This window comes from Procambarus clarkii, chromosome 74 (genome assembly GCF_040958095.1).
Source record: "Procambarus clarkii isolate CNS0578487 chromosome 74, FALCON_Pclarkii_2.0, whole genome shotgun sequence".
Taxonomy (NCBI): Eukaryota; Metazoa; Arthropoda; class Malacostraca; order Decapoda; family Cambaridae; genus Procambarus; species Procambarus clarkii.
In genome coordinates this window covers 18,084,315-18,097,343 of record NC_091223.1, presented here as the reverse complement: position 1 = coordinate 18,097,343, position 13,029 = coordinate 18,084,315, and the positions used below count along the sequence as shown (strand labels likewise).

The 13,029-nt window shown below is 41.7% G+C and overlaps 2 protein-coding genes across 2 annotated transcripts in view; both read left to right on the top strand.

Moving 5' to 3' along the window:
* The first annotated feature begins 1,720 nt into the window (after positions 1 to 1,720).
* On the top strand, positions 1,721 to 2,836 carry LOC123767479 (involucrin-like). Its single transcript, XM_045757167.2, has one exon. It carries the CDS (start codon positions 1,721 to 1,723, stop codon positions 2,834 to 2,836), a length of 1,116 nt encoding a protein of 371 aa, XP_045613123.2.
* Positions 2,837 to 3,818: 982 nt separating this feature from the next.
* Positions 3,819 to 13,029, top strand: part of LOC123767389 (E3 ubiquitin-protein ligase TM129) — a 29,996-nt gene continuing 20,785 nt past the window's right edge. The window contains exon 1 of the mRNA XM_069313055.1: positions 3,819 to 3,838. The gene's annotated coding sequence lies outside the window, so the exon portion shown is untranslated. The remainder of the gene's footprint in view (positions 3,839 to 13,029) is intronic.

The window sequence follows — 13,029 nt, the reverse complement described above, 5'->3', positions numbered from 1 at the left end:
AGATATAGATCTAAACTATTGAAGAACCTCTCCAAGACAAACTATCCGGGGACTCACAAGCTCACAAGACTCACAAGGGACTCACAAGACTCACAAGGGACTCACGAGACTCACAAGGGACTCACAAGCATAAGAGGTGAAGATAAACCAGCAGATATTCACTCTGAAAGAGTCTGACATAAGGGAGGTAAATTTGGACGCCTCATTGGCACTGAGTGATTACTGTGCACTAATACTGGAGTGCCCGCTGGAAGTAGAGATATATGATCTCCTCAAGACATGAACCAGGAGTTAAAAGACTGATATTCCGAAGAGGAATCTATGAAGAGATGAGGGAATTCTAATGTAAATATTATTGGAACCGAAGCTCAAGAGACGACAACGGAAGGGTGGTGGTGATAGGCCTACCTGGGTTTAGTTTAGTTCACTTATTATGCTCCCCATTATACCCATCCTGTGAGTGGGAAAGGTTACAGACACGTGAGACTCAGGAACTAAACCCACCAAGTTTTCATATAGATAATCAAGCTACAGTATTGATGAGCTATACTTAGAGAGTTTGTTAACATTTACATCAATAGTCTACTCACAGTCTGAGATATAACTATAATGTTTATATCTGAAGTATATCATAGATATGATAAAATCATGGAATATGAACCTGTCGCCTGTGGATCCCGTCCCATATATGCCTCCAAATGCCAACTTGTCCTCCGAACACAGCACTTATAGCTGCCATAAATTTGAAGCATAAAATATGGACTTTTGCACTAATGAAAAGTCCATGTTGTTTGCTATGTGTTTTATAGACGGCCCGAAAAAGAAGGCAACAGCTAAACCTAACTTTTTCTAGATCCTGTAAGGCCTAATAAATTCGATCAAAGCTCTTAAATTAGACCTAAGATTGCATATGTTAGGCCTAGAACAGGGAAAGTAGGCGATGAGTCACAATAACGTGGCTGAAGTATGTTGACCAGACCACACATTAGAAGGTGAAGAGGACGACGACGTTTCGGTCCGTCCTGGACCATTCTCAAGTCGATTGTGAGAATTCACAATCGACTTGAGAATGGTCCAGGACGACTTGAGAATGGTCCAGGACGACTTGAGAATGGTCCAGGACGGACCGAAACGTCGTCGTCCCTTCACCTTCTAGTGTGTGGTCTGGTCAACAGGTAAAGTAGGTTTATGGTTACTCTGCTCCTCGTTTAGTGTTCCAATGGTACAAAACCTGAACTTTTCGTAGTCACAACAGTACATATTTTGTACATTCCATCTATAGGCCTGGTCGACGACCGGGCCGCGGGGACGCTAAGCCCGGAAGCACCTCAAGGTAACCTCAAGGTAAGGTATATGGAAGCTATATATAGGATCTATCATTTTGGGATTGGGTTGATGAATGGTTGATAGAGGCGAGAAGTTAGCTATAGCTCGTGCTCTTACTGAAAAATGTAAGGTGATTACCACCTTGGATTGCCTATGAGTGCCTAACAACACCACTACCGACCCTTAGTGGTGTGTCTTGACACCCTTGAGGGCCAATAGTGGTGCCAACATAAGGAGCTGTGTAGGCCTACATTGATCCTTATGTAGTTGCGTCATCCTACACAGATGATGCAACATTTGTGTAGGTCTACACAAATCCTTATGTAGTATCTGCTAGTTGTCGCAACAGAAGGGGGCAGCACTTGTGGCGCAACAGAAGGAGGCATCACTTGTGATGGTGCAACAGAAGGAGGCATCACTTGTGGCGCAACAGAAGGAGGCATCACTTGTGATGGCGCAACAGAAGGGGGCAGCACTTGTGATGGCGCAACAGAAGGAGGCATCACTTGTGGCGCAACAGAAGGAGGCATCACTTGTGATGGCGCAACAGAAGGAGGCAGCACTTGTGATGGCGCAACAGAAGGGAGCATCACTTGTGATGGCGCAACAGAAGGAGGCAGCACTTGTGATGGCGCAACAGAAGGGGGCATCACTTGTGATGGCGCAACAGAAGGAGGCATCACTTGTGATGGCGCAACAGAAGGAGGCATCACTTGTGATGGCGCAACAGAAGGAGGCATCACTTGTGATGGCGCAACAGAAGGAGGCATCACTTGTGATGGCGCAACAGAAGGAGGCATCACTTGTGATGGCGCAACAGAAGGAGGCAGCACTTGTGATGGCGCAACAGAAGGGAGCATCACTTGTGATGGCGCAACAGAAGGGGGCATCACTTGTGATGGCGCAACAGAAGGAGGCATCACTTGTGATGGCGCAACAGAAGGGAGCATCACTTGTGATGGCGCAACAGAAGGGAGCATCACTTGTGATGGCGCAACAGAAGGGGGCATCACTTGTGATGGCGCAACAGAAGGGAGCATCACTTGTGATGGCGCAACAGAAGGGAGCATCACTTGTGATGGCGCAACAGAAGGAGGCATCACTTGTGATGGCGCAACAGAAGGAGGCATCACTTGTGATGGCGCAACAGAAGGAGGCATCACTTGTGATGGCGCAACAGAAGGGGGCATCACTTGTGATGGCGCAACAGAAGGAGGCATCACTTGTGATGGCGCAACAGAAGGGAGCATCACTTGTGATGGCGCAACAGAAGGGAGCATCACTTGTGATGGCGCAACAGAAGGAGGCATCACTTGTGATGGCGCAACAGAAGGGGGCATCACTTGTGATGGCGCAACAGAAGGAGGCATCACTTGTGATGGCGCAACAGAAGGAGGCATCACTTGTGATGGCGCAACAGAAGGAGGCATCACTTGTGATGGCACAACAGAAGGGGGCATCACTTGTGATGGCGCAACAGAAGGAGGCACCACTTTTGATGACGCAATAAAAAGGGGGGGGGGGAAGCACCACCTGTGATGACGCAACGCAAGAAGCAGCCTCCACCACCACCAGTGACGCAACTCAAGCAACCTATCCAGGCAGCGAGAGGTAAATTATATCAAGGAAGTTGATGGCGGTGCTTCACCACGCCCTCACGCCCACGCCCGCTGCTGCCCTCAACATCTTGCAAGTTGGGCATTATAATGGCTCAAGACGACCAGGTGGTAATGTCAGCTGGCAGGTCGTGCGGGATATATATGTATGTCCGCCGCTTTTATTCGTATATACAATTCATAAACGCGTTGTTGTAGAGAAAATAAAAATCAATAATATTTGTTCTTGTGGCAAAAATACAAAATCAGTCTTTATTTTGGGCGGCTTATTCGGGTAATGAATGTATTATAGTGGTCTTTTGTTTAGTATAGTCACTAAGAATAGGCAATTCTTAAACAAAAATAATACTATTAGCTTTCCATTCGTTAGTTTTCCGATGCGTCTTTACTAGCATACTGAACGAGATAAACAGATACCGCACGAAACATTCTGCACCAACAATTTGTTGACTGAGGTGCCATTGGTGGCGTAAACATCAATCAATTTTATACAAACAACGCCGCACAAATTTCCTACAATCGAATAAAAACGTACCGACACTACACACACATTCTAAATAAAATCACCAACACGAGAGGACACGGGTGAGTGCCGAAGGAGAAACAATACTAAATTAGCGACCAGCGAACACTGGCAGCGCCGGTGGCCAGAATCAGTTGTAAACAAAAGTGGCGGGGAAGGTGGCGGGGGAGGAACATGTCTTAGCAAGACCTGCTTAAAATACCCGGGCCACCAGCCTCCAGGAGGCAGTACTCTCACGGTCAAGCACGCCGTCCACACGCGCGAATGGTACGGAAACGGTGATTGAAGGGGAGAGAGAGAGACACCGAGAGCTTAGAAGACTTGTGGCTAGGGAACAAGGAAAGGATTGAGAAACTGTTGCTGGGAGAGTTAGGTGGGTAAGATTAGTAGTATTTGTTGGGGTGAACTCTCAAAATTGACAGGGCAATGATGGCCCAGAGTTGACGGGGCAGGTATACGGCCCTTAGTCGACGAGGCATTGACGGTCAGAGTTGACAAAGCAAAGACGGCAAGAGTTGACGGGGTAAGGACAACCAGAGTTGACGGGATAAGGACAACCAGAGTTGACGGGGTAAGGACAACCAGAGTTGACGGGGTAAGGACAACCAGAGTTGACGGGGTAAGGACAACCAGAGTTGACGGGGTAAGGACAACCAGAGTTGACGGGGTAAGGACAACCAGAGTTGACGGGGTAAACACGAGGAGAGATCACGACGCAAGAGTGGAGGGTCAACAGTTAATTGACTAAAATAAATCGTACAAATTCCTTGGCCTGCACACTAGCAAGAAACTTAATTTCAGAATCCACCTCCAACACCATTAAGGGCATTTAGGCCTACACAGTATCTCACCTACACATACAAACTTTATATGAAGATCTACGGAAGAACTTACTGTTAAGAAACACAATAAAGCAGCTGTCTCACGTGCAAGATGAAAGAGATACATAATAAGTTACTTATAAAATATTAAAGAGAATATTTTGATGACCAGACCACACTAGAAGGTGAAGGGACGACGACGTTTCGGTCCGTCCTGGACCATTCTCAAGTCGATTGTCCATTCTCAAGTCGATTGTCCATTCTCAAGTCGATTGGACCATTCACAATCGACTTGAGAATGGTCCAGGACGGACCGAAACGTCGTCGTCCCTTCACCTTCTAGTGTGTGGTCTGGTCATCAATAACACTAATTATATGGTGGTTTGGAAGTGATTACCTATAAGGTACCTCCTCCCTAAGGACCTCCCCGACCTCTTACAAATCACGTCGCTTTTCGCTCGTATAACACTCAGGCTAAAAAAGGACGTAATTAAAAATGGAATCGGCTCACGAAAGTGACGTACTGTCCCGTTTTCTGTGTGGATGCTCTGGCTTAGATTGTTAGGTTAGGAGAGGACATTCAATTAATGGTTTTCACGACGTTTTAAAACCTTAGGAGAACTTCCTGCCCTCCTAACCTACCAGAGGACCCTTAACTTGCTGTTTTGAAAAAAAAAATCAAATTTTTGTTCAATTATTTTTCATTTGTAAATTATGGCCTTATTTTGGTCGTAGCGCAAACAAGGGAAAATAGACTAAGTTGTAAGAGGACGGGTTGTCCTCGTCCCGTGGATCCTGGCGGGAAAAGTTAGTCATATAATTGGTTCAGAAATTGGATCACAATGACCTGTAAGTTAAACAATTTATATTTGTGTTGAACATAAACTAGGACACTGAACTTGGTAATTTGGAACACGTCAAGCAAGGTATACAAACTTTTTTTTTTGAGATATATGCAAGATTTGTTACATTCTTGTACATCCCCGCCGCGAAGAATCGTTGTTACAACCAAGTACACATTTTACTGTTGAGTTAAACAGAGGCTACAGTTAAGGATTTGCGCCTCAGTAAATCCTCCCCGGCCAGGATACGAACCCATAACAAAGCGCTCACGGAACGCCAGGCGAGTGTCTTACCACTGCACCACTGAGACTGGTAATCCTGGTAATTCTCTCCACAAAACTCTAAGTCTATAACACTGACTGTCCCATGGTAACTAAACAAGTCACAATCAAAATAATTAACAACCCTTAGCTCACTAAAGTGTTTCTCAAATCATTAAAGAAGAAACATGAATACGAGAAGAAACACAAGATAGGGATTATTTCCATAGATTTGTCTTAGATATACTCCTCAATGCTTTCTAAGTTAAGAAAACAAAAGCTAAGACGTGTTTCTATGAAAATTAATTTAATCAAATAATTGGTACCATGGAAAGACATGGAACAGTATTTCCCAATTATTAGGTTCAGATAAGAACTTGAACCAAATCCCGATATTCCTACCTGGAAATCATGATATACAATTAGCCACCGACACTACTACTAAATTCATTAGTTTCTTCTCGACAATTCGCACATCCCTTGCAAATGCCACCCATCATAAATCCTAAACTAATGTAGATTAAGGAAATGTATATGTTTATCTCTCAGAATGTTCGGTAATACGTTTATATTGTTTGTGATGTGTGTCTATGTATGTATTAACACGATGTACTGAACGGGGTGAGAATAGCTTGAGCTACCTCATCCCTTTGTGTGTATTTTACCTCAATAAACTTATTTCAATTTCAATGTAGATTACTACCACTCTGGCAGCTATCCTGAGTCTCTTCCTATCGTCAACGAATTCCTCAAATGTTAATGGTATAATCCTCTCACTTAAAACTAAATCAAGTAACCTTTCTGAGATATCAACCCTAATTAAACAAAAAAAGTTTAAAGTTTGTAGCTCCTGAAGTAGCATTGCATTACAACAAATCCCTAAAGCTCAGAACCTTTCCAGATATTCTTAAGAAAACCAGGGTAATCCCAGTCCATAAAAGTGGCGATCTCTCTAAAATCACAAATTTTAGACCAGTATCAGTCCTTCCTACCCTATCCATAATACAACCCGTTCTCACACTTGCTTCTAGTCAATATTGGCTTATTTAATAAGTTCATATGTGAGATACTAATTGATTGTGAATATTTTAGTTTACCTTGAAAAGCTTCATAGAAAACACCGACCTCACCTAACCTTCTTAGTATGTTAAAATAAGCATCTTATTGCTTCTTATTTACAATTAATACTTAACCTATCAACGGTATAGGTTAAGTAATAATTGTAATTAAGAAGCAATTAATATGATACTCTAACGTACAAACATACTTTACTTCCTACTTAAATAAACTTAATAATTTACACCAATGATTTTCCTAATGTTACTCAACACTTGAAGCCAATTCTATTTGTTGATGTGACAACTTTCATTTCCTCTAATGGTAACCCACTTATTCTAAATGACTCGGTCAGTACTGAACTAGAAAAAAAGTTCACCAGGTGCTGACTGTTACGCTTAACTTACGTTTAACGTTGATAAAATATTTGTATATAGTTTACCTAAATTGATCTGAAGGCCACTAACACTAGTGACCTCGACGAGGACAGGAAGCTGGCGGCTTGTCTAAGATTTGTTCTGAGAAACTTTTCCAGTTGGATTTTAAAATTTAACAGTTTTTTGGCATCTACGGCTTCGGCGGGTAGGCGGTTCCACGAAGTTACAACCCTATGGGTGAAAAATCATCTGTTTTCTGTTCTACATTGTAATTTGTTGAGCTTGAACCCGTTGCTCCTCGTTCGTGTTACATCTGACCTTTTAAAGAAATTGTCCGGATCAACATCCTCCAAATTGTTCAGTTCAGTGTTTTAAAGGTTTCGATGAGATCCGTCCTGTCATGCCTGGTTTGCAGTGTTGTTAGCCCTGTGGCCCTCAACCGTTCCCGATACGTGAGATGACTAAGCTCCGGTATGATTTTTGCTGCCCGGTGTTGCACTTTCTCCAGAGCAGCTATGTGTTTCTGAAGATGAGGTCTCCGTGCCTGGATGCAATAATCCAGGTGGAGGGCGCACCAGAGACTTATATAATTGAACCACTACTTTCTTTTCCTTAAAGGTAAAGGTACGCTTGATTATTCCCAGAGTTTGGCTCGCTTTTTTTACTGCTGCTCTCACTTGTTGTACAACTTTTAATGAAAGATGGATTGTGACTTTAAGGTCCCTTTCTCCATTTATCTGTTGTAAGGTAGTGCTGTTAATTTGGTAGTTATGACGTGAATTATTATGGCCTACATGCAAGGTCTTGCATTTATTGGCATTACAAAGCATTTGCCAGTCATCTGACGTTGTTGTTGTTTTAGATTTAGCTACTCAGAACGAAGTGTCCATGTAGCACGGGCTATGGTGAGCCCGTAATTGAGTTCGGTTATTCGCGATAACCTTGTTACTGTGATATTTGGGTCAAAGTTTTAAATGGAGGTGGGGTTTCCTCCTTTTTCTTTGTTTCTTTTCCGCTTCTGTTTCAGTGCACTGGTTTTAGTCTTGTTTTAATAACATTATCCTTGGTGGCGGATGTAGATGCAGAATGTTCACTAGTGAGTCCCATTCCTCAACAGGCTTTTCTAATCATTGTAGTCGTGGTGGAATGTGCATGTAATGCAGCTGCTGTCGTTGGATTAATGTTGAGTTTGATGCGCAGGGCTTCAGTAGCTTCACATTCCCAGCCCATTACCTCCTCCAAAAATGGGGAGGTAAATGTAACAGCACAAGTAAGTGCAATTATGTACTATTCATAGCAGTCAAGAATTGTACTTATTTTCACTTAGTATTAAACCGTACTGTCAAATATATTGTGAATATTTGAATTTACCTGAAAAGCTGAATAGAAAACCACAACCTAACCTAACCTTCTTAATGTTTGACGATAAGGATTTTATTGCTTCTTAATTACAATTAGTACTTAACCTATAGCTATATTGATATTACAGATTTATAAAACTAATAAAACAAAACTAAAATTTATTAATAAATTGTAAAGTAACTCAGGATATTTTTAAATTTTGTATAAAATCTCTATTGTTTAATAAAACTGAAAAAGAAATTCCTGATATTTAAAACTTGTATATACTAAATTGAACCTTGAAAGCTTCATTCTAACATTCTGAGTGTCTTAACAGAAAACGAGGAGAATAAATGGGGAGGTAAATGTAACAGCCCCGTAAGTGCAATTATGTACTATATATGGCAGTCAGGAAATGTGCTTATTACACTTAGTATTAAACCGTAATGTACAATTCGGAGGATGGGTTGCAGCTTCCAGTATGTAGTTCAATAGTGGCGCCTCTGCTTCTGTTCCACAGATATAACACTCTTTAGCTATTAGGTTTATTACATCCCAGCAGCACTTGTAACCAAGTCTGAGTCTGTGTATGGCTACTGCAATGTCTCTGGATATCTTTTTGTCAGGCTTGAAAGAGTAGTAACCAGTGGCTTGTTCGTACCATATCGCAGTGGATCTTCCTTCCGCTACTTTGGCTCTGTGGCGACTTTTGATAGTTGGGAGTATTTTCTTCTTGGTTTACTCAGTAATTTGTGAAAAACTTGGAGGTATTTGAACCTGTACAACAGGTAGAGCAGTGGCAGTTTTTGCTAGTGAGTCTGCCTTTTTCATTATCATCTATGCCAATGTGACTTAGTATCAAATTTAGGGCGATAGACAGCCCTAGATTATGGGCTTCTTTCCCTAAATGTTGGATTTCTGTGAGGAGTTGTATATTATCTCTGTGCTGACTGGATGACAATGCCTGGAGCGAAAATTTAGAGTCGATATGAATGATAACATCATGTAAATTATTCTCAATTGTATAGTTTATTGCCTCCTTCAGGGCATTTAATTCTGTTTGCAATGTTGAGCACCCACTATTCCTGCTCCAGTAAGCTTCATGGTTGTTAGTGTAAACTGCTGCCCCAGCAGAACCTCTTTCTTGATCAACTGATCCGTCTGTGAAGATGTGAATGGTTGTGGGTCTAGAGATAGTTTCCATTTGTCGTTCTATGACTGCTTTGAGCCTCTACGAGTCACATGCTGATTTTTTAACTTGTAATCCTTCAGTGATTATCTTTATACTCGATTCTTCCCATGGAGGAGGCTGCCGAAAGTGTTGATATGGTCTATCTTCTCCTTTGTTTTTAACTGGTCCATTTCAAGTCCACTTTCTCTAGCATCTTCACTAGATTATCCGTCCATGCACTTATTCTATAGTGAAGGTTTCTTTGAAGAGATCTGTGTATGCTGTCTTTGATTGACAGTCTGGTGGTGGTTCCAACAAGTTTTGTTGTTATGGTGGCTATCCTTTTTGATCCTGTTTTCTAAGGCTGGTAAGTTGGTTTCCATTCATAGATTCTCTCGACACGTCCACATAGGTGCTCCCAGCCTTGTTCTGAGGGCATCATTTTGAGACACTTCCAGTTTCTCCCATTGGTTATCACTGAGGGATGTAAGAGCAGGAGTGGCATAGTCAATGAGTGACCTAACTGCTTGAACGTAGTACATTTTGAGTACTGGTAGAGATGTACCCTCTAAGACTGGTCAGGGAGCGCAAAGCTGAGTTTCTGGCTTTACAACGGTGCCTAAGATATTCAATTTTTTGAGTGAATTTCAACTGGTTGTCTATTATGACTCCTAGGTATTGAAAAGAGGTAACCACACAATTTCATGTCCTTGTATTGCCAGTCTGATGTCTTCACTTCTCATTTTAACGGTCATTGCTTTGGTTTTATTGCTGTTTATTTTCACTGCCATGCGTTCCTCTTCCCTGCTGATATCTAGACATTTTTATGCAAGGTTCCTGGCGCCTTTGCCATTGATGATGACCACAAAGTCGTCTGCAGTCATCTGACCATTTGTGTAGTTAATATAGATCTCTTTGTAAGGTCTCAATATCTATTTATTTATTTATTTATTTATTTATTTATGCATATACAAGAATGTACATAAGGAATGTGAGGATACAAATATGGTAATTACAGTCTTGTAAAGCCACTAGCACGCGCAGCGTTTCGGGCAGGTCCTTAATCTAAATATCACTTTCTTAAAATATCACCCTTAAAATATCACTTTCACTTTACCATGGATCTTAGTGTCATCTGCAAATTTGATGATGTGGTTTGTAATATTCTCATCTATGTCATTGATGTATATGACAAAAAGGGTTGGCCCCCAAAATGGACCCCTGTGGCACCCCACTTAACACATTTCCCCAGTCACATTATTTCCCATTTAGTACGACCCTTTGTGTTCTTTGTTTTAACCATTGTTTTATCCATTCCAATATTCTCCCGCTTATTCCATGTGCCTGTAATTTCCTTGCCAGTCTTTTATGTGGTACCTTGTCAAAAGTTTTAGCAAAGTCCATGTAAGCTACATCTACCGGAAGTCCTTTGTCTGAATAACCGGTTAACGTTTCCAGAAATGTGAGCAGGTTTGTAAGGCAGGATCTATTTTTAACAAACCCATGTTGCGTTGATTTTATAATAATAATAAAATAATAAATGTTTATTCAGGTAAGATACATACATACAAGATATTTTACAAAAATTGATAGATTTATAGATAGAGCTAGTACATACAATGCCTAAAGCCACTATTACGCAAAGCGTTTCTAAGGCTGGTAAGTCGGTTTCCATTCTTAGATTCTCTCGACGCGTCCACATAGGTGCTCCCAGCCTTGTTCTGAGGGCATCATTTTGAGACACTTCCAGTTTGGAAAAGATTGTTTTCAATCTTTACAAGATTGTTCTCTGTGAGATGTTGTATGATTCTATCTCTTAGGATTCTCTCTGTGAGCTTACAGATGTGTGATGTCAAGCTGATCGGACGGTAGTTTTCTGCCGAGCTCTTTCTGACTTTTTGGAAAATAGGGGCAACAGTTGCATATTTCCAATCCAGGTGAACTATCCCTTGGTGCAGGGATTTTCTGGAAAGGAGTTTCAGTGTATGCATTACCTATAGTAAGCAAATTTTTTATACTTCGCTAAGATTCCTGGCAATATTTTATCATGAATGAAGTACTTACACATTTCTTATACTCCATTAATGGTATTGTCTATGAATGGCGCGATTTTTTCACATTCCAGTTTATAATGACGCAAAGAATGCGAATAGTTCCGCTGACAGAGTTTAGATTTAATCAAATCTTCTTCAGCAGACGTTACATACTCCCAGAGGTACTTGTAGCCGAGCCTAAGCCTAGCAGTGGTAACATCTAGAAGTCTACCAATCTTATTGCATGACCCATAGACGTGCGAGTCTTCCTGCATAATAGAATGATGATGAAGTAACTGGTGTGAATTTCACTTTGCCTCAAGTCTACTAGATTTTGTTGATGTTCCCGGAATATTGCTGCCCCTCAGGCTGTTCAAAGACAGTCCAAGATGGTAATCAATTCCCTCTTCATGAGCAAAAGCTTTGGCTAACTCATCAGTCCTATCATGCATTCGGAGACCAATATGGGAAGGAATCCACAGGAGGCAAACTCTGACGCCATCACTGATTTTTTCATTATATCTGTGTCTAGCTTCAGACACAGCTACATATAACTTGTCACATAAGTGTGATATAACTTTTGCAGTCACATAACTGTGACAAGCACGTCACAGTTATGCCTTGGGGAGCTGAGGGCAGTCATGGATGACAAGGAGTCACTTACAATTAGCATGTCAACTTTGGATTCATATACGCATTCCAGTGCAAGGATTAAGGCAACCAATTCTGTTTGAAGAGTGGAGGCCCAGTTATTAATACGCGCTCCACACTCATAGGAGAAGGAACCATCTCTCTCTGTCACAACAACTGCACTTCCAGCTGCACCATGGGACTGGTGCAAGGGACCATCAGTGTAAATAATCTGGGAAATGAAGCGCTCTCTAACCAATGCATCAATTTTGTCTTAAGACTTTGTACTTTGCTTCTTGTCGAAGCAAGGACTGTTCTTTAATCAGCTTCTTGGGTGGGAAAGGGTGGACAGTAATTTAGAAAGGGGTGATCTCCCATGTGGTAGGAGAGTGTCGTTGTTGTCTCTCTTGGTAGAGGTGATGAATATTATACATTCTGAGCACAGTGGCGGTTTTGGTAATCCATTTGGAGGGATGCTGACCTTCAAGAAAGAAAGCTTGGAGGGCTTCAGTGCAGGGGTTAAAAAAGCATCTCATGTTCTGAGTCCTACCATGTGGCTTGTTGAGCTTGAAACCGTTGCTCCTTGTTTGTGTTACATCTCACCTTTTGAAGAAATTGTCTGGATCAACATCCTTCAAATTGTTCAGCATCTTAAAAGATTCAATGAGATCCGCCCTGGCATGCCTGGCTTGCAATGTTGTTAGCCCTCAACCGATGTTGCACTTTCTCCAGAACAGTCATGTCCTTCTGAAGATGATGTCTCCATGCTTGGATACAGTAATCCAAGTGGAGGTGAACCAGAGATGTATACAATTGTCTGAAGATGATGTCTCCATGCTTGGATACAGTAATCCAAGTGGAGGTGAACCAGAGATGTATACAATTGTCTGAAGATGATGTCTCCATGCTTGGATACAGTAATCCAAGTGGAGGTGAACCAGAGATGTATACAATTGTCTGAAGATGATGTCTCCATGCTTGGATACAGTAATCCAAGTGGAGGTGAACCAGAGATGTATACAATTGTCTGAA

Bases quoted from the DNA above. Each gene is read 5' to 3' on its own strand.
- LOC123767479 (XM_045757167.2), top strand. From the start codon at position 1,721: ATGGTGCAACAGAAGGAGGCATCACTTGTGGCGCAACAGAAGGAGGCA.